The sequence below is a fragment of the Fundulus heteroclitus genome, unplaced genomic scaffold (genome assembly GCF_011125445.2).
Source record: "Fundulus heteroclitus isolate FHET01 unplaced genomic scaffold, MU-UCD_Fhet_4.1 scaffold_44, whole genome shotgun sequence".
NCBI classification, from domain to species: domain Eukaryota; kingdom Metazoa; phylum Chordata; class Actinopteri; order Cyprinodontiformes; family Fundulidae; genus Fundulus; species Fundulus heteroclitus.
The window spans coordinates 414,452-435,698 of NW_023396857.1; the positions used below are offsets into that span (position 1 = coordinate 414,452).

The 21,247-nt window shown below is 43.0% G+C and overlaps 1 protein-coding gene across 1 annotated transcript in view; it reads left to right on the forward strand.

Moving 5' to 3' along the window:
• The window catches only part of slc8a2b (solute carrier family 8 member 2b), a 208,993-nt gene that overhangs the window by 157,448 nt on the left and 30,298 nt on the right, over positions 1 to 21,247 (forward strand). Inside the window, exons 4-11 of the mRNA XM_036131588.1 lie at positions 1,318 to 1,808; positions 7,091 to 7,228; positions 7,344 to 7,571; positions 10,214 to 10,594; positions 10,666 to 10,791; positions 11,360 to 11,555; positions 12,218 to 12,348; positions 19,574 to 19,947. Of these exons, the coding sequence (XP_035987481.1) occupies positions 1,419 to 1,808; positions 7,091 to 7,228; positions 7,344 to 7,571; positions 10,214 to 10,594; positions 10,666 to 10,791; positions 11,360 to 11,555; positions 12,218 to 12,348; positions 19,574 to 19,947 (1,964 nt within the window). The 5' untranslated portion in view covers positions 1,318 to 1,418. The remainder of the gene's footprint in view (positions 1 to 1,317; positions 1,809 to 7,090; positions 7,229 to 7,343; positions 7,572 to 10,213; positions 10,595 to 10,665; positions 10,792 to 11,359; positions 11,556 to 12,217; positions 12,349 to 19,573; positions 19,948 to 21,247) is intronic.

The window sequence follows — 21,247 nt, forward strand, 5'->3', positions numbered from 1 at the left end:
GAGAAAGCTACATGGTTTCTGCTTTTCCACCTGGGGGCAGATTTCTTAATCTCAGCTCCTTCCTGCCATGTGTCTCATGTAAACGTTAAATAAAACGACTATTTAACCTCTGTGCACCTTAAACCGCTCCACTGCTTTTACCCATTATCTTCCTGGGTTTGTTCGATCCCAGTCTTCCTCTAATTCAAGGTCACCAGATCGTCTCTTCAACTTTGTCTGCTTTAAACTGACAGGAGAGATTTTTTAATTACAGCGGTCCTAATGTCATTTATCAAATCTAAAACTTGGACTCAAACCGCCGAGGAGACGATCCACACCAGCAGAAACAAGGTCAGGATTTTATGAGAGTATAATTCAGATTTAAGAGCTGGAGGCTTCGGTTTATTACCATTACAGAGAGAAACGCTGACCTTCAGCCAGATAAAGAAATCTCCTTTCAAGAGAAACAAAGTGGCTGAACTGTTTCAGCTTCCAGTGCTAGACTGGACGCCCTACGCAGAGAAAACCCAGGAAAGGAGCTTTCAGGCTGTCGACTGGTCCAGGTTCAGTTTGCGTTGCAGCTTTTCGACGCCAAAGATCGGCTGATTTGTTTAAAATCGAACATGAGTCGAGGGAAAAGACGACAGGAGCGTCTCGGCCTCCAGGATTGTTCCCTGCCTGTCGGGTCTGCAGCAGCAGACAGCAAACGTGGAGGATACACTGCAAAAACGGAACTAAAAATAAGTAAAATCTTCTCGAAATGAATGCATTTGTCCTTGATTTGAGCAAGTAAATAAGATGATCTGCCAATGGAATGAGTATTTTGACCCCTAAGATAAGATAATTAGATATACTGCACTCTAAATGAGATGATGGAGATGAGTTGTTCCTATTTTAAGTGTAAAAGTCTCATTCCATTATTTACCTGCTCAAATTAAGGACAAATACACTCATTTTGAGAAGATTTGACTTATTTTTAGTTTTGTTTTTGCAGTGTAAAGGTGTTTGCTGGTTCAACGACTCACAGAATTCAAACACTGAGCCCACGAGGTGCAGGGTTTCAAATCTGTGGCTTCATTACAGCAGGAGGCGGATTTTAAATCGCTTTATGTAAATATGCAAAAGTCCCCAAAATAAGAATAATATAGAGACACGTCTGCAGATGCATGACTGCAGTCATCAGTGATGTTCTGTGCTGTGGAAACTACAAATGTTTGGTGTTTCTTTTGCTTTGTGAGCCGTTAGAATCAGACATCACTGAACCGGCTGAACCGCTCTGATATCTGCTCCATCTTCATCTTCTAAGGAAAATAAAAGATGTTTTCTGTGTCGTTGCAGGTGAGCTCGTTGCGCCACTCTCAGCTCTACCCAGATCCCATCCCAGCCTAATCCCCCCCCCACCTCCATCCTCTCGCTGCTCGTGGGAACCCGGTGCAACCATGTCTCCCTTCACCTCTCCTGCCCCCTTCCTCCTCCTCTTCCTCATGCTCCTCTCCCCGCTGCCTCCCTGCCAGCCGGAGTCGCACCGCAGCGAGCCCAGCGTTGCCTCCCCCGGCCTGAGGGAAGCCCTGCCGTCCTCCCTCCCTTCCTCCTTCCCTCCGCCCCTGGCCTACGGGAACAGCACAGCTCCCGCTGTGAAGGACAAATGTGACCAGGAGACGGTGTGCTTGCCGGGGATCCTGCTGCCCGTCTGGAAGCCCGACCGGCCCGAGCTGGGCTATCAGGTGGCCAGAGCCGTGGTCTACTTCGCTTCTCTCATGTACATGTTCCTGGGAGTGTCCATCATCGCAGACCGCTTCATGGCGTCCATCGAGGTCATCACGTCTCAGGTGAGAGGAAAACCCAGAGCCAGCTGACTTAAAGGTATACTATGCAACCGGGGTTGATTTTCCAGCGAGGCTCCCCCCAGAGGGCGAAAGTAAAAGTGCACTGTCATAAAGATGCTCAGCTGTTCTGGTTTCTCCTTCAAGCCAGGCGCGGTTGTTTTGAGCTTAGCAGACAGGCGAACGCAACGAAAAGTGGAAAAAACAGCAGTACAAACAATGACTAACACAGTGAAGGTATGAACATCAGGGTTTCCCGCAGCGCTATCTTGGTGAGGCGGCCGCGGTAGCGTCTCGCCAAAACATAAAAAAATAAATAAAAATAATAATAATAATTTAAAAAAAACTTGATATGCTTGCATGTTTATTTGACGTTAGCACGCGGTTCTTTGTTGCTTCCGCGCGTGCATATAGTGAATGGCAGGGCAAAAACACATGGAGTTCTCGCCGTAAAGCAAGACCGACTCTCGCGGTCTTGCACCAGACTTCTGAGCCTGTGGGTCAGCAACATCAGCTGGACTTCCTAATTACATTTTTAATTTGCAGTTTATTTGCTGTATTGTATTACAGCAAGTGTTGAACTGACCTGTATGTACCTGGATCTGAATGTGGATTTGGATTTTATACAATCAGGAATCCTTTGGACGTGTTCGTAAAGTCCATTGATATGACATTTATTGTCATTTATATTGCATCGTCTATATTGGAGAGTTTGGGATACGTCTCCAAATCAACATGAAATATTTAAAAATCCTGAAGGCAGCCACCCTGCTCTGAAACGTGACTGACATGGACTTAAGGGCTGTTTCAGTAAAAACCTTCTTTTTGTCCATGTTTGTAAAGTTAAAATTATTTCCACAGACACCTTTCAGTAGTAAACAATGAATCTGTCCCTAATAATTAATCTGTGTTGACTCTGGAAATGTCATGTACTGTGGAGTTTCAGCAGAACCAAAACCCAGAAGCAGCATGACAAAAACGAAGACTTAACGTAAAAATGCAAACGGCTGGCACCCAAACACAAAATGGAAAAACAGCAGAGCAATGAGGAGCATGTAAAAAACGAACGGAAACAGCGATGAGAAATGAAAACCAGGGAGTTTAAATGCAGAGGGACCTGATGGGGAAAGGGTGAAAGTAATCAGGAAATGAGGAAACCATGGCTGGACCACCAATGATATCTCCATATTTTTAGGCTGAATGCCGATAAACAATACTTATCTGGATATGTTTTCTTTTTATAAAGTAATTATCAAAAGGCATCTCTGAATTGAAGCTTCCTTCCAAATGTCTCCCAGGCACATTAGAAAAAATTGCATTTAATGCGAAAATGCACTGTGAATGCAGTAAGCTGAATGATTGAGCAAAAAAAAGATGCAGAAGATCTTTGAAGAAGAGAAAAAATAGCTGGAAAGCATTGAAGAAGTTGAAATTGTTCAAGAATTTGAAAAAGTTGAAGAATTTGAACATGAAAGAACAATAGCTGAATGATTAGAAGAAGAAAAAAACTGAGGGAATGGCACCAAACATCTCCTAACTCATTCTAAACACTGAATCGTTTAACAAAGCAGAGGTGGAATTTCAAACTTGAATATACTGTAGCCATATGTGGGCCTGCATTTCTAGGAGTATAAGGGGTTTCGCCCCCATTGAAAAGCATTGGATGTTTGACACCTCCTAACTTGGAGATGCTTTACTCGACGAGGCCCAAATTTATTGTGGAGCATTCTGTATAAAGGAGGTACAGACTCTGTAAAGCAGAAGTTTGTACGAGCTTCCTATAGCTACTTCCGGTTAGCAACATGCTAACAGTTAGCCGCTAACATGGTTGTGCTCAGGATCACCGGGTGATTGTACTCTGTCAGTTTGGTCCAAATCCTGTACTGGGAAGTGCCTCAAAAAGGGGTGCCAATACTTAATGTCACCAAACGTGACCAAAGTTCATGGGTCAGATTGGCCTCCTTTAGCAACTCAGCCTCACCACATCTGGGCCCAGAACTCAACATTTGACCAAAATGGTGTGTAGTGCCATTTCCCACAGGTGGGTGGTGCTGTATTGGCCAATTGGGTCGTGTCTGGGCATCATGCCAGGTCCTGTTGGAAGCAAAGGCTCAATAGGCAAAGCAAGGCAAGGCAAATTTATTTATATAGCACAATTAAGTACAGGGACAATGCAAAGTGCTTTACATGATTAAAATATAGCAAATTAAAACAGAATAAAAGCAAGTAGGAATAAAAAAGCATGTAGGAAAGCATGTGAAATCCAAAATGGGAAAGAAAAGTGACACATAGCGTAAAGTCACTTGAAAATTTTAAAATGTCAAGAGGAAGTGACTGTGCGAATTTCAGATTCCTACATTAATCACAGCAACTGCAGTGAGCGTCAAAAGTTGCCATTCTATCCCAATGGAGCCTCTCCCTCTGGCCCTCAGAGTTCCGTCGTCATGGAAACTCACTGACACCTGCAGCGGGCCATTCTACCGAAGTGCAGACACTTTGTGTCAGAGTCTGCCTATTGGATTATAATGGAGAACTTTGCCTCGAACAACGCTCAATTTCTCCTGATCCGTAAATGGTAGAGATGTAATTTTTTCTGCGTTTATTTCTTAACAGATAGGGGAAGAAGACTTGCTATCGGTTTTTGCTGGAAATATTTTAATAAAGGCGTAAAAAATTATGATATAAAGGGGATTTTTAAGGAATTTCAAAAATCCTCTAAAAACGGTCCGGAATAAATCGCTCTAGCTGAAAAAGTATAAGAGATATCAAAATAATTCTTTCACTGTGAGTATCAGCAGGCTTTTGAGGACTATGTTGCTAATTTTTATGTTTGTACAAAAATCGGTGTAGGCACAGCGACGATGTAAAAAAGTGGATCATGTGGGAAAATGCAGCTCTAAAGCATTTTCAGGATTTTGCACATTCGCTACTCCCGAACAAATTGTTCCTGCGGCAAAACCATAACAGTTATCCAAAAAATTCCTTTTTTGTGAGTGCCAGAAGGGTTAGGACATTCATGTGTGAAAGTCTCATGCCTGTACATCAAACGGTTTAGGAGTAGCGACGATACGAAAACATGTGATGTTTTGGATTTTCAGACGTCATTTTTCAAAACCGCTCCATAGGAAATGAATGGGGGAGGTTTCGGGTTTGTGTCGCTCTGAGGTGATTTGCGGAAAATCTATAAATGCTACACCAATGAGGAATACATTTCCTGAATCCAGACAAAAATTCCTACGTTTTGATGTATAATTTATGGGGATAGGTTGAAAATTGAGCGAGTGAGAAGAAGTTGTTCGGAGAAGAAGAATTTGTTGAATTTCTAGAGTGTGCACTCTACCAACTGCCACTTGACGACCATAGCAACGCATGTTATTTGCTGAATTTCTTGAAAAGCCAAAATTATTTTAAGGAGGTACTATATGAAAATGGTAAAAGATATGAAACAGCTTGTGATCAGAGATCTATTAGCTGACACTTGTCCGGGAATTGCTTTCAGATATTTTTGCCAAACTGCATTAAACGCCTTTTGTCCTGAAGCAAAAACAACGTTATGGTGTTTGCTCAGGAAGAGTCTGAGGACATGGTTGCTGGACTTTGACCTTCAGCTGGGTCTGAGTTTCCACAGCGGCGGTCTGGCCCTGTCCAGCTCATCACCTGAGCTCGCTAGATACGGGAAGACGGAACGAATTGAGCTTGGATTGGCCATTATGGAAATGCTGTCAGATAAGTGGGAGGCGAGGGGAAAGAGACGATAAGAGCCCTGCGTTAAATGAGGACGACTCTGCCTACATTCTCCTCAAGGTCAGAGTGAATTAAAGTCCGCTCTGATTCCCCACGACACGTCTCTGTGGCGGACACCTCAGGTCCGTTCATCTCTGCGGGTTTGGGTCCATTTCTTAGAGTCATTGTGTTGTTGTTTTAACCCGTGTGACCCTCCCTGATCCCTGAAACCACAAACTCAGGAATTAATCTAAATTATTTGACACCAGGGAGGCCGTCTGATCCCCTTTGACAACCCGACACAGTAATTATATGAAGTCTTGATATATAAGCACTAATAAAAGTCTGTAATTAATGTTGTTTTGCTAAATATCTGACCTTTTGCTCAATGGCTCTGATAAATTATGCCGTTGCTTCTATGGCGACCTTTAAACAACCAGATGTTAATTTTAGGTTAAAGTCTTTCTGACCAACCTGGAGGATTTGATGAAATCTGACTTTAGAAAGAGCCTTGAGATGACATGTGATGTTAATTGGAGCTATATAAATAAAACTGAACTGAATTTAATAAATTGAATTGAAAAATTAATATTATAAATAATTTCTGAATTTTAGGCGGTCCGGTCCGGCTCACCCTGAGCTCCATGGTCTCCTTTTGAAATAAAAGTTGCTACATTTAAAAGTTACCTATATGTTGAGACAGCTATGGGGGGAAAGTGAATAAATAAATCAGGTTCTGGATAAACCTTGCACGGACCATTCAGGTGGAGACTGAGTGGACCTTCCACATCCACACGTGTCCTGCAGTCTGTTGCTGTTTTCCACCTAAACCGGACTGTAAACTCTTTAAATTATTAAATCAGTGCAAATCTGATGCAACATAAAGTTGCAAAAAATAATGTTTTTATTGGTAATCAAACTCAGGATCTGCTGCATCAAACGAATACATTAAACGTTAAAAGCGCTGACTTTTATGCTGTCAGTAATGTGTTGGGGGGGTTCAGCCGTACACAGATTCTTGCACCTTATTTGTTGTTTTTATGATGTTCTTCCAGTGATGGGTGATGTTGGTTAGTTATATTTTATCGCCACTTTCCTCCTCCGTTTAATGACACAATCAGACGTCCAGGGGTTTCTAATTAGCTTTGACTAGAAACATGAACACCTGTTTCTGATGTCTGTGTGAAATTATGTGTTTTTCTAAAACATCAGTGAGCTTTTCTGCTATAATTCAAATTAAACCCGTCTGAGGGACAGAATAAAGACAGAAAGTCAGGTTTAAAAGCTTTGAACAGAACTTCATGTCCAAACACGACTGGGGGAGATGCATCTAAAGCTAAATTTTTCTCTAATCTTATGACAGTTTCAGGCTTTTTTTTTTTTGCAGCAAATCTGGAGAAAAAAACAGCTGATAAAATAAATTTTACACCTGCTGCGAAACAAGAAGAAATTATAATAATTAACGAAACTCCCTGAGATCCTGCGAGTTTCTTTCTTTGTTTGCTCTTTAAATAGCTTTACTGTCTCGGGTCGGTGTGGGTGATGGGTGTGTGTGTGTTTCGCAGGAGAAGGAGGTGACCATCACCATGCCTAACGGGGAGACGTCAGTGGCGACGGTTCGAATCTGGAACGAAACCGTCTCCAATCTGACCCTCATGGCTCTGGGCTCCAGCGCTCCAGAGATCCTGCTGTCCGTCATCGAGGTAAACACCAGAGTCTATACGGTCAAATTTACCTTTTCTGGGAACTGAAGTTCATCACATTCAAAGATTTTACAAACTTTATTTATAATTCTGAGTATCCTCCACGTCTTTGCAGGTGTGTGGTCACAACTTCGAGGCCGGTCAGCTCGGACCGGGTACCATCGTTGGCAGCGCCGCCTTCAACATGTTCGTGATCATCGGGATCTGCGTGTGGACCATCCCCACGGGCCAGTCGCGCAAGATCAAACACCTCAGGGTGTTCTTCATCACCGCCTTCTGGAGCATCTTCGCCTACATCTGGCTCTTCCTCATCCTGTCTGTCATATCGCCGAGCGTGGTGGAGGTGAGGCCGCCTGTTCAGAGGAAAACCAGACAGGGACCCAGAGGGGGGACCGGATAGTCATCCACATGTATCGCAGTGTCCCGCTCCACCGACTAGCCCAACAACACTGATCTGGTTCAGTTAAAAGTTGTTTTTCACAGTCGGTAACTTTCACTTCAGCACAGCGTGAGTTAATCAAGGAGTTCCACAAGGCTACCGTCTACAACCACTCCAGCTTTGATCTACAGTTCACTTAAGATGTTTGAATCAACTCTTGATGACTTATTCTCAGTGCAACTCAAACATGCATAAAAGGAGATTGGAAGTTCTAAAAATATTATGCAGCGTCCCACACGGACAAGTCCGATGTCCTCTGGAGAAGCTTTTATGCCCAGACGAGACAAAGATTGAGTTCCTACAAAATAAGGATTATGTTTAAGCAAGGCAGGGGTTGGGGAATTTAAAGGAACTATACCTGATCTAGGGCTGGACAATATAGTAAAAAAAAACATATTGATAGAATAGAAATCATATTGATCGCTATCGATAACTATCAACAAATTCAAAACCTATACTTTAAGTGCAGCCCTGGCCATTTTATGCTGTTACATAGCAACGTATTTTTAGATAAAGACACAAACACTGAATTCAAACTCAACCTTTTATTCAACAAACTTTTTACCAAAACTGCAAGTTTTTTAAAAAGAAAAAAAGAACACGTGCTCTCTGAAATCTTTGAAGGGGGCGGAGCTTAATTCCTGGGTCTGTGTTGTCATTGGTTGGGAGGATGTAATGATGTAATATTAACCTACATGGCTAGAATGCAAAAGGAAGGAAAACTGTTATTCTATTGAACTTTTATTTACCCTTTTTGTTTCTATCATTGATATATATCGTTATTGAATTATCGTCCATAAACCCTCAACTTGTACAAGACTAAACGCGCCTAAAGCTCGTGTTCAGTCCTCCACAGGAAGCACGGCTTCATCGAGGGACTTTTCTTGATTCTCTTTGACATAAATGGCTTCGTCTCAGGTGGATTATATTTAATTATATATATTATACTCATGCACACACTGGATGAGCGGCTTATTAGCTGCAGCTCTGCACCTCGTTGTCCCCGGTTCATTGCTTATTCCTACTAAAAAAAAAAGCCTGGACTCATTCAATCATGCAATCAATTAGTCAATTGTTATTAGCAAATTATGTCTTTTAACTCATAATGCGTAAAAAGCATTTTTCTTAACCAGCCCGAAATAAATTCAGGTATAGTTCCTTTAAACTGGTACTATCAGGATGTTTGGCTAGCTGGCTTACATGCGTGTTGCAAAAAGTGGATGGGAAAATGAATTTCATCAACAGCCAGATGGTTGAAACTTGGACATATTTAGACTTTCAAACAGGATCTGGACAGTGATCCTGTTTGAAAGTCACTGATTTGTATAGGAGGACGGGTTTCAATGTCCTTTAAAAACAGCAGCGCTCCAACTGCAGAACTGACAAAGACTCCTGGAAAGGTATGGAAACGTTTTCAGGAAAAACTGAACGAAAGTCCGGCCGCCTTCAATTTAAACCTGTTTGCAGGTGTAAAAACTTCCCAAAGCTGCAACGTCTTGAAATTTCCTAAAAGTTAGGTCTGTGCCAGAATACCAGCCACATTCAATTAACTGCACTGATTGCACCATGAAATCTAACAGCTGCAGGGAGGATCTGTGATGACGGCGCTTTGTGCATCCAGGATGCAGCAGTCTGTCTCTGCAGCCCTGCAGCTGCTCCATGCATGGGGTGGGAGACACTGTCCAACAGTGATGTTGCTTTTGCTGCAGTCCTCCTGTGTCCCACCACCTGCTCTGGGTCCAGAAGGTAGAAGTCCTCTCAGCTGCTGCTCCAACACGCTGCACAGCAGAAGATGGCCGATGCTTACCTGACTCCGCCAGATGGATTTGCTCCGCATATCCATCTGGAAACCTTCCGTTGAAGTAATTTTGGGAAGGGGCGAAAATACTGGTTAGCTGATTGGCCTATGTTGGTGATAGACGGGCCAAATAAACCAATCAGATTTGTCGTCGCTCGTAACAGAGCGACGACGAAAACACAACCACAAGCCAAGCTACTCTTGCTGCTGCAGGTAAAGGCTCGTTAGCTCAGCAAAGAAATACTCTGTAATTCCGATAAAACTTGCTCGATAGCCACGCTAACGCTAGTTTCATCGGCTGAAGCCGCCATGTTCTTTAGACTGAACGGTCGCGCTTCTCGTTGCGTCACACCTCAACCCGCCTCAAAGCCAACGCTGATTGGACGTTTGTTTGGTGAACGGCTCCAAATTTTCTTTAACGGAAAGTAGCCGGACTGATCTGCGAATGAAACCTTGAAAGCTCGCTAGGTCAGGATGGTCTCACGAGGCTAGGCCGATGCCGCCACAGAGTCCAAAACGGTCTTCGGGAGCATTCCTGCCACCTGGAACTGCTGCTGTCCAGAAACGTGTCTGATGGGTTAGCTGGTTACTCGAACCCGGCCCACGGCGTGGCTCGTTGGTTCTTTGTGTCTCTGCGTTGGTCTGTGATGGACTGGCGACCTTTTTGCCCAGTGACTGCTGGACAACCCTGAGATAAGCGTGCACCGTTGGATGCTTGCTCTCATCCTCTGTGTTGCTCTGTGTTCAGGTCTGGGAGGCCCTGGTGACGCTGCTCTTCTTCCCGGTTTGCGTCCTCCTGGCTTGGATCGCCGACCGCCGCCTGCTCTTCTACAAATACATGGGCAAGCGGTACCGCGCCGACAAGCGCCACGGCATCGTCGTGGAGACCGAGGGGGACCTGACCCCCACCAAAGGCGGCATGGAGATGATAATGGATGGCAAGCTGCCGGCCCGGGGGAGCGCCGTGGTTCCCGCTGAGAACGGCGGTGGCGGCACTCAGGACGGCCCGGCGGGCGCCACGGCGAACAACGTGGGCGCGGCGGCGGGAACCAGGGGCAACCTGCCCAACTCAAACAGCACGACCGTCAACGTGGAGAGCAGCCGGGAGCTGGACGAGAGCCGCAAAGAGGTGAGTGGGCGAAGAGGAGGCGTCTTCCTCCTGTGGACCCGGACGTCTGAACCACGTGTCGTCTCCTGCAGATGATTCGCATCCTCAAGGAGCTGAAGCAGAAATATCCGGACAAAGAGCTGGACCAGCTGATGGAGCTGGCCAATTATTACGCCCTGCTGCACCAACAGAAGAGCCGCGCCTTCTACCGCATACAGGTCAGCATCGTCCTCCAGATTTAAAAAAAAAAAAACACACTCTGGCTTAAATTAGGGCCAAAGCTTGAGGAAGGCCTCCGTATTTAGACTTAGACTTTCTTTATTGTCATTTTGTATGCACAGAGTGCATGCAGAACGAAATTTCGTTTTCATACAGCTCAGAAAAATTGCAGTAGCTCTACAGGATACCTTGCAGTGAATTACAGTCCAGGATAAAAATGCAGTAATAAATTGCAGTTCAGTTACAGGATAAGTTCCAATTGACTTCCGGGTAAAGTGCAGCAGTGCAAAGTAGGCAGTTGAAATGTAAACAAATGTAAACATGCAGTAAGTTTCCAAAAAAGTGCAGCAGTGATTCAACAGTGGACAGTTGCATTGTAAACAATTATGCAGTAATTCCAGATAAAGTGCAGCAGTGATATTGGAGACTAAGAGTTGAGCAGCATTTATAATGCTGGATAAGGGTACTGTACAAAAGTGCAAATCAGCAAGTGTGGTACACAGTCCGTTTTTATACTTCAGCAGTTCAACAGTCGAACTGAGTTTACCTCCTCTCTGCCTCCCCAAGGCGACCCGGATGATGATCGGAGCCGGGAACGTCCTGAAGAGGCACGCCGCCGACAGCGCTCGCCGCGTGGCGGTGGTGGACGAGGAGGTGGTGGTGGAGGACGACCTGGCCGTCTGCAGCCACATCTCCTTCGAGAGCGCTCACAGCCAGTGCATGGAGAACTGCGGCGTCCTGACGCTGGCCGTGGTCTGCCAAGGTAGTACGGCCAGAGATCAGCTCAAAGCTTTCCCTTCTTCAAGTTTTTCCTCATCCTTAAACCGGCGTTTCGTGCCTTTGATCAGTTTGATTAAAATTGTTTTTGTGTCTTTGAAGAAAAAACACGACTTTTGTAAAGGTTGACGTGTCAGAAAGTGGAAGAACCTCCAGCAGATGTCTGCAGGCATAACCTGAGTACCGCATAAGGGATTTAAACCTTCCAATCGCTTTGCTTTGCAGCATAATTTGGCTTTGTTCCTATTCCAGTCGTTTCTGGGACTTCAGACTTTTTTAGTGTCGGTCCTCAGGTTTTCAGGCATCTCAGAGGAGTTCTGGTCCGTTCCTCTCCACAGAAACTCTCTGACTCCTTTGATTTTTCTTCAGTCTCCTTAATAACAATCATCATAACCATCTTTATTAATCATTGCAACCTTTGCACATTCAAACCATCGCTCAGGAAGCGGTGAGCCTCCACTGAGCAATCCATCACGATGTTGGTGGTGACTGCGGTCTTAACCGCCTTCAGACAATTAAACGGCTTCTCCTGTGCAGTTTTGGGCCGGTCCCTCACCATCTTAGACCACATTAACCAACTCGTCTCTCTTGTTTCATTTAATTAAAATAAAGCCATTTATCTGTTGTTCTTGTGTTCGCGGCGTTTAGGAGGCCTGGGGGAGAACACCTTCTACGTGGACTACAGAACTGAAGACGGTTCTGCCAACGCCGGGTCCGATTATGATTACAGCGAGGGAACCCTGGTGTTCAAACCTGGAGACACTCGCAAAGAGATCAAGGTGAGTTCAGTGGGAGCGGTCCTGCTAAGACAGAAACAGCTGAAAGGATAAAAACCTGAGGCTTAAACAATGAGACGTTAGAGATGAAAAACTGGATTATCAGGTCCACAAAGCCGACGATCAATGTTTCCTCCTGGATAATAAAAAAGAAGCAAATCTCTGTGGTTGAAAAGGAGGAGTTGTCTCTCTAGCTCCTACTGATGAGCATCTCTATGGGATATCGATTGTTATCTGAAAGGCAGACCAATTAAAGCGCTAAAGCCTCGTTCTCGTTGAATATTTGCCTGTTTCTGTCCTGCTTTCATTCTGGTTTCTGCAGGTGTTTCCTTCCAGGCCGCTAAATATGACCTGCACAATGCAAAAAGGGAACTAAAAGTAAGTGAAATTGTCTTGAAATCCATGTATTTCTCCTTGGTTTGAGGAGCTAAATAAGACTATTTGCCAATGGAATAAGACGTTTGCACTTAAAATAGGAACAATTCATCTCCATCATCTTATTTCAAGTGCAGGATATCTAATTATCTTATTTTAGGGGTAAAAATACTCATTCCATTGACATATAGTCTTACTCAAGGAAATACACTAATTTCAAGACAATTTTACTTACATTTAGTTCCCTTTTTGCAGTGTGCTAACAAGTCTGCTATCAAAAGAGGATAACCTTCATAAGCTCTTCCATTCAGGCTTTTTCTCCTGTTGCATTTTCTCACAAATAATATCTAATATCCTAATATAATTTCTCCTCTGCTGTACATGCTTCTGCATTTAACACACATGATTGCCATAGTGAAAGTGTGTAAGCCCTTTATTTGTCTGATTTTATAGTTCTGTATTCTGTGCTGCTTTCAGATAACGCTGTTCACTAAAAAAAAAAAAAAAAACGAAGCCTGTCACTTTATATTTCATCCAGTCAGAACCTTTCAGGCAGCAAAACAAAGAAAAGGGATTAAAGCAAACTAAGAAGCTTAAAGATGCTCTTTCCTAGTAAGATAAAATCAGATTAGCTTGTTTTAAAACATAAATCAGTCAATAGAAATGTCTTTTTTCTCATTATGCCAACTTTAGAGTCTAAAGTAGTAAACATGCTAATCTTGTGAAAGGACTGTAACTGCTGGTTGCAAAGATCAGTTCCTTCTTTCCTGAGAAGATTCATGTGATCCAGCCGAGCCCAGAAGTCTGCTGGTAGATTAAAATATACATAATATTCCCTCTAGTTAACATTTTTTTGTCCAGAAAGTATAGGCTTTCTAAATGTGACAACAGCGCCCCCTGCTGTTTGGTCTGTACCTGCAGTCTGATGAATACTACTAATAAACTCCGACAAAAGTAGAAAACTTAACGCAACCGAAGTTTATCTTTATTATTAGGGGCTCAATATTGTTTTTGCCATATGAGGTTCATAGCTAGATAAAAGTTGACTGCAGGTTTGAGTTTTATATTGTTGATATTATATAGTTAAAGTGTGGCAATGGTGAAACATTCTAGTTGTTAGAAACCATTGTTATATTTCTGGGGGGGCTCCAGAAAGTATCTGAGAACCACTGCTCTGGAGGAGTATTACTTTGGCTTTTTGGTTTTAAAGTTGTATAAACAGCTGCTAAATGTGACTCAACGCTGGAAGCGTGCTGCGGCATCCTCGGTGCACAAAGGAGCGATATCACAGATCCTTCCTCCCAGCAGCCATTAGACTTTATAACCATAACTGCTCCCAACAAACTCAATAAGATTTTCAAATTCCTTCTGTTGATTGGACTTTTTCCATAATTTTGTTAATAGCATTTTTCTGGTTTTATGCAAAAAAATATCCAGGCACATTTTGTAAATTCTTTAGGTTATTGTTTTGAATAGAAACATAGAAAATTATCCCACTCAGTTGCACATTTCTTAGAGTTTGCTACAGTAAGTAACATGTTCTTGAAATGCACGTATTTGCCCTTAATTTGAGCAGGTAAATAAAATTATCTGCCAAAGGAACGAGTAGTTTTACCCCTAAAATAAGTAATTATATATGCTGTAGTTCAGATGATGGAGATGAGTTTATCCTATTTTAAGTGCAAAAATCTTATTCCTTCAGCAGTTTAAAATTGCTGCTTAAATCAAGGACAAATACATTAATTTCAAGATTATTTACTTTTAGTTTCCTTTTTGCAGCATATTCTAATAAGTATAGAGATCTTTAAAATGTTGTCTATTTCCCCTCTTAGTGCACAGTCTCTTTTTCTTGTTATTTCGTGTTACGTTTTGATGGATATCTGCATGCTTCCACTCACGTCTTTTTCATGCTGTTAAATCTGAATGTTCCCACTCGGGGATTAGAAGGTTGCTTTCTATTCTTTTCTATCTTTAGGTGACTAAAAATCACCAATATTTATGACGGTTCTCTAAGTCTGAAGGTATTGGCGTCATGTGATGCTGGGATGGAGCTGGAGATGAGGTCCTCTCTGCAGTCCTGCAGCTTTGATCAGTCTTGGTGAAGCAAGAGCTGAGCCAAAAAGCAAAAAAAAACCTCATCTATGATCATGATTTATTAAACAAACCCGGGATACGTGCAGCTGAAATGAACTCTCCGTCCTCTGTAGGGTGGCTGGGTCTCATCTTTAGAGATGAAGTGATGAGGCTCTGAGGAGACCTGCTGCTCTTTTTGCTCTCTTTTCCTTTTTACTAAGAATATCTTTATCCAATATTAAATCTTACCTGAGCAAAAAAAGCAAAAACAGAAGAAACCTATAGGTGTTATGATATATTTTTCTGGGATGAACCCGGACACAGCACGCACACACAGAGTCAGTTCTTATGAGTGAGTTTTATTGAATAGTTTGGAAGATGGAGGATGAGACCAGAGTCTTTCAACGGACGGAGGTGAAGGATGTAGAAGCTGGCTGGCAGGAGGAGTGTGGAGAGACTGACCGGGAGGAACTCTGGAGCCGAGCACTGGAGAGCAGGACATCTGAGCCGAGCAGAGGCGAGCAGAGCATCGGAGCCGAGCAGTGGCGAGCAGATCATCAGAGCCGAGCAGAGGCGAGCAGAGCATCTGAGCCGAGCAGAGCATCAGAGCCGAGCAGAGGCGAGCAGAACATCAGAGCCGAGCAGATCATCAGAGGCGAGCAGAACGTCAGAGCCGAGCAGAGGCGAGCAGAACGTCAGAGCCGAGTAGTGGAGCACAGGATGTCCGAGCCGAAGTGGAGGGCTGAACGTCCGAGCCGAGCGGTGGAGGTCTGAACGTCTGAGCTGAATACTGGAGGAAACAAAACTGTCGGAAAGTCTATGGGCTGACTGAAACAAGACCAGGTGAACGGAGTCTTCAGGCTGACGGGTACAAACGGAGCTGACAAGAAAAACTGGCAGGGACTGAGCGGGAGTGAACGCTATGGACCGGCAACGGGAACCGAAAGAGGTGAGTCTGATAAAGCGGTGGGAACAGGTGGAAGCAGTTGTGGGTTAATTGCAGCCTGCCAGGTGAAACTGATCAGGCTGCGCAGGAACAAGAGAGAGGGAGAGAGGCTCAGCATGCAGCCAATAAGCTGCATCCTGACAATAGGGAACATTTTTTTTTTACCTTTTATATTCCCTTGCGCTTCAGTTGAAGTTTGTGCAATAAAACACCATTTTTAACAGTCCCAGTTATTTGAGCATGTAGCCACTGGCTTTGGTTGTAATAAAGAAGACCTATAAGCCCCTAACAAATTAAAGCGCTAAACATAAACCCTGATTCATCGTTCCATGTGCAGAATGCCTGCGTTGTAAACACGGAGTGGGCTTTCCATCATGGAGGTGTGCGCGCGCTGCTGAGGGCTGCAGAAAAGCCCGCAGGGCGGAAGTTGTACGAGACGATCAAAGCGATAGTAAAGAGGAGACGGCGTGATTCATGATGAGCGTCCCAGCAGGAGGGAAGAAGAAGAGAGAGAGAATGGAAAAATGAAGCTTACAGAAAACGGACGAAAGACGCAAACCTTTAAGTTCTGAACCTACTGTATGACCAAGTATGATATTTATGTCGTTTTGATTTACAATATTCTGAAAAACGCATTAGTGTAGGTCCACTGTTACATTAAAGCGCAGGTAAGGCAGCATTATAATAATATTTTATCTGTTTTAACAGTTTCTGACCTGTGCAAGAGAATGCATCTAGTTAAAGTGGCTCAGATCAAAACTAATCGGTTTCCTTTTAGCATCAAATTATCCGATCGACTCTAATGGGCGAGCAAACACCCGACTCGGCTCTGGTTGAGTCTCTGGCGGTATTTAATGCTCCTGTCGTTTGTCGGGGTTTCAGCTGGAGCTGCTCGTTATCCGGCTGAGCAGATCGGACCCCGCCGGTTCTGTTAGGGAGTTTGCTGGGTGGGCTTCACCAGGAACTGCAAAAACACAAGTAAAAATAAGTAATATTTTCTTAAAATGAGCGTATCTGTCCATTATCTGAGCAGGTAAATAAGATGATCTGCCAATGGAATAAGACTTTTGCACTTAAAACAGTAGCAAAGTGCAGGATGTCTAATTATCTTATTTTAGGGGTCAAAATACTCATTCCATTGGCAGATAATCTTATTTATCTGCTCAAATCTAGGACAAAAATACAAATTTTAAGAATATTTTACTTACTTTTAGATCCGTTTTTTTGCAGAGAGAAGCACTTTCATTATAACAGAGTTTAGGCCGACAAAGATTTTCTGAGGCAGCAGAGTCGCTTGGATTGATTGGATCAATAGATTTATTTCTTTGCTCGAATTGTTCATAAAATTCAGAAATGAAAAAGAAAGGAGTCTGGATGTTGGTCTTCTCATTTTGTTGCTGCTTCTCTCTGACGGGTTTTTGTGTTTGCAGAAATTTATGCCAGAGATAATTACTGAGGCTGAGACACAGGAGCTACAGACTTCTGCTGCTGCAGGTTTTACTGGATGCTAAACATCCAGTAAAACCTGCAGCAGCTGATTACGACCTGGCGGATTATTATGGGATGTTAACGGCGAATAACGCTCTGTAGTTTTATAACAATGACCACATAAATGTCTCTCCAAATGAACGCTGGATTAAATTCATTTGACCATCTCAGAGCAAAATAAACGTAACTTACCTCCATCCGTTGCTCTCTGCCAAGGATCACGTTCACCAGAGAGGAAGTCCTAAACATCAGACATTCTACTGCAGACATTTGTTATGGAGCCCAAGTTTAATGAGATCACTCTATGGATAATATCAGAGAAGCAGGGGGGAAAAAAAGCAAAACTTTTCAAGTTTCTGCAACCTGGACTCTGCTCTCCTTTGCCTTCAATCCACCTGACTATGTGGTTCCTAGAGTCTCTAAAAGTAGAATGGGAGGCAGATCCTTTAGCTATCAGGCTCCTCTCCTGTGGAACCAACTCGCAGTTTTGGTCCGTGAGGCAGACACCCCGTCTACTTTTAAGACTAATCTTAAAACTTTCCTTTGTGACAAAGCTTCTAGTTAGAGTGGCTCATGTTACCCTGAGCTACCTCTATAGTTATGCTGCTATAGGCTTAGGCTGCTGGAGGACATCACGGTCTATTTCTCTCTCTCTGCTGAGTTCTCCTACTGCTCTCCAATCTGCATTGGTTTTTGTTATTTCAACTTTTAACTTTTTGGTCTCTGTCATCTTTCTCTTCATAGAAGGTACACCTGGTCTGGTGTTCTGTTAGCTGTGACATCATCAGGGGAGGCAGATCATCCTCTATTACCATCTAACATAGAAAGTACTCCTGGGTCAATGTGAGCTTCTGAGCTTTCTGTGTCTCTGCTCTGTCTTCTCTAAGCCCCAGTGGGTGGAGGCAGATGAGCGTTCACACTGAGCCTGGTTCTGGTTCTGCTGGAGGTTCTCCTCCCTGTTAAAGGGGAGTTTTCCTCTCCACTGTTGCTTCATGCATGCTCAGTATGAGGGATTGCTGCAAAGCCATCAACAATGCAGACGACTGTCCACTGTGGCTCTACGCTCTTTCAGAAGGAGTGAATGCTGCTTGGAGAGACTTGATGCAACCTGCTGGGTTTCCTTAGAGAGGAAACTTTCTCACCAACCTGGAGGATCTGATGGAGTCTGACTTTGGAAAGAGACTTAAGATGATGTGTTTCATGAATTGGTGCTATAGAAATAAAATTCAACTGAATTAATGTCTGCTTCCTGTCTAACAGCATGGACAAAGCTTTTTAACTCTAAAAACTGACACACATGCTGGACACAAACTGTATAAACTTTTACTTTCAGCTTAAAGCTACTGAGCGCTGTTTCACCCTCCACAGAGATAACCCCCCCCCCCACACACACACACACACACACACATGCTGTCTCTGTGATTAACAATCCATCCAATCCTGTTTCCTGATTGTTTGAGAATGTATATATTCACATGTACAATAAAGATTTTTGTATTATTATTTTTTTAAATGTCTCAATTGAGAGCAAAGTGGAGCCAAAGTCAAATGTATTATTGTATGAAGCAACTTGGCCATTAGAACTGGTTCTGGTTCTGGTTCTGACGTTCTGTCGCTGCTAAACTAGCAGCATCGTTATAAGGAAACTTCAGCCTGGAAATATAAAATTAACAACTATTCCTGTTCTGTTCATTCAGAAGTTTAACATAATTGTTTTCTTAGCATATGTCGCCTTATTCACTATGTTGTCATTTATAGCCTAAATATAAACATTTTTAGTGTTTATTATAACAGAACAATATATAATGGAGTCAAAACACAAAAGCAAAACAGGTTTTAATTTCTTTCTGTTGTTTTTCTTAGAGCATAACGGCCTGTTTAAATTTCTAATTAGTTAATATTGCATTTGATGAGGTTTCAAAATATTATGAATTAGCAGATGTTTGGATGGTAAATTAGATGTTAAATGATAATTGTAAAAGCTAATATCTTAATGTCTATGTAATCATTTAGGCCCGAGGGAAAACCGTCCAGCTTTGGGTCTAGATGTCATGGATCTGATGAGAAAATATTTAATTCTGTCGTTTGAGACTTAAAAGCTATGATTTAACATCTCTGCTTCATCTGCCTCAGAGATCCTTTAGCAGTTTGTGGAGCGTTTGCTTCAGAATCCAGATATTTTAACCAAGAAATATCCAAGCTGGCAAGAAATTCTGGGACAAAATCATTTAATTATGCAACTAAGGTGGAAGATTGAAAACCTCCTGTAAGACTTTAGAGAACTGAAAACAATAAAATATCAGTTTCTACATTCCTGCTTGACCCTCCGCCTCCGTGTGCCTGCAGGTCGGTATAATCGACGACGAGATATTCGAGGAAGACGAGCACTTCTTCGTCCGTCTGCTCAACCTGAGAGTGGGCGATGCCGAGGGGATGTTCGAGAGCGACGAGGTGGGCAGCGCGCCCAAAGCCCGGCTGGTGGAGCCCCTGGTGGCCACCGTGACCATCCTGGATGACGACCACGCCGGCATCTTCACCTTCAGCGAGCGCATGGTGCGCGTCAGCGAGAGCGTGGGCACCATGGAGGTGACGGTGGTGCGAAACTCGGGCGCCCGAGGCACCGTCATCCTGCCGTACCACACCGAGCCGGGCAGCGCCAAGGAGGGCGAGGACTACGAGGAGTCGCGTGGAGAGCTGGAGTTCACCAACGACCAAACCACGTGAGTCCAGTGGGGTGTTGTCGTGAGATTAGCAGGGGGGGCGGAGCCTCTGCAGGCTCCGCCTCCTGCTGCAGAAGATCAGCTGCTTTGCTCCTTTTGTTGTAAAAACATTTAGACCTAACGCTGGTGAAGATTCTCAGTCATCCAGGTCATTCCAAAAAAAAAGTAAAAAAACAAAACAACTGGATTATTTCCGAAGTTTGAAGACGTTTCACTTCCTCTCCAGGAATTTCCACCCCCTCAGTAATTAAAGTGGTTAAAGTCATTGTAAACCATCAATCTGCTGGCCTACAATGACTTTAACAACTAAGGGGTGGACCTATTTCGGTTTAATTTGCATGTTATCTAAGCCATTATGAGGCCTTTGTTTGGCAATGGTATAAAGCTTGGTACTCCACATTACTCCAGACCTTTTAAATTGAGAAAGCTTCCTGGAGAGGAAGTGAAACGTCTTCAAACTTCTGAAAATAGTCCAGTTGTTTTGTTTTTTACTTTTTTTGGAATTTATACCTAACAGCCATGCGTCCAGATACGTGTAAAATAAACACACAGATTCATACTCATACATTTGTGATTCGTAATCGTAGATTTGTAATTCATACTTGTGCTCTAACTCTGTAACTTGTATTCGTAACTTCTAAAGTTGTATTCTCACGAGTTGACAACCATGAACAAATACAAACCTTAACTTTATTCACATTTATTGACTTACATTTACAAATTCAGACACCTACGGCTACATTTACAGTGGGTATAGATGATAGATGGATGGAGATCATTATTCCAATATATATATATATATATATAGATAGATAGATAGATAGATAGATAGATAGATAGATAGATAGATAGATAGATCTATCTGTATAAATATATATATATATATTTATATAGATAGATCTATCTATCTATCTATCTATCTATCTATCTATATGTGTATATATATATATATATATATATATATATATATATATATATATATATATATATATATATATATATATATATATATATATATATATATATATAACACTTGATTTCTATCATTTAAACTTCCCTATTAGACATTTTCATCCCCACAACACTGACATGCAGGTTTTACAAGCTGAGTTATTGCTTTGGGTTATTCCTGCTTCATCTTCATCTTTCCTGTCTGTTCTGAGCCTCCTCTTCACCGCTGCCTGTCCTTTGCTCAGCCCCACGCTGTCTCTGTCCTAACCTTGGTGGCTGCCATCCATTATTTATCAAAGCTGACTGGAGGGAAGTCCCTGCGCGGTTATGGGGAATCCTCCCAGAGATT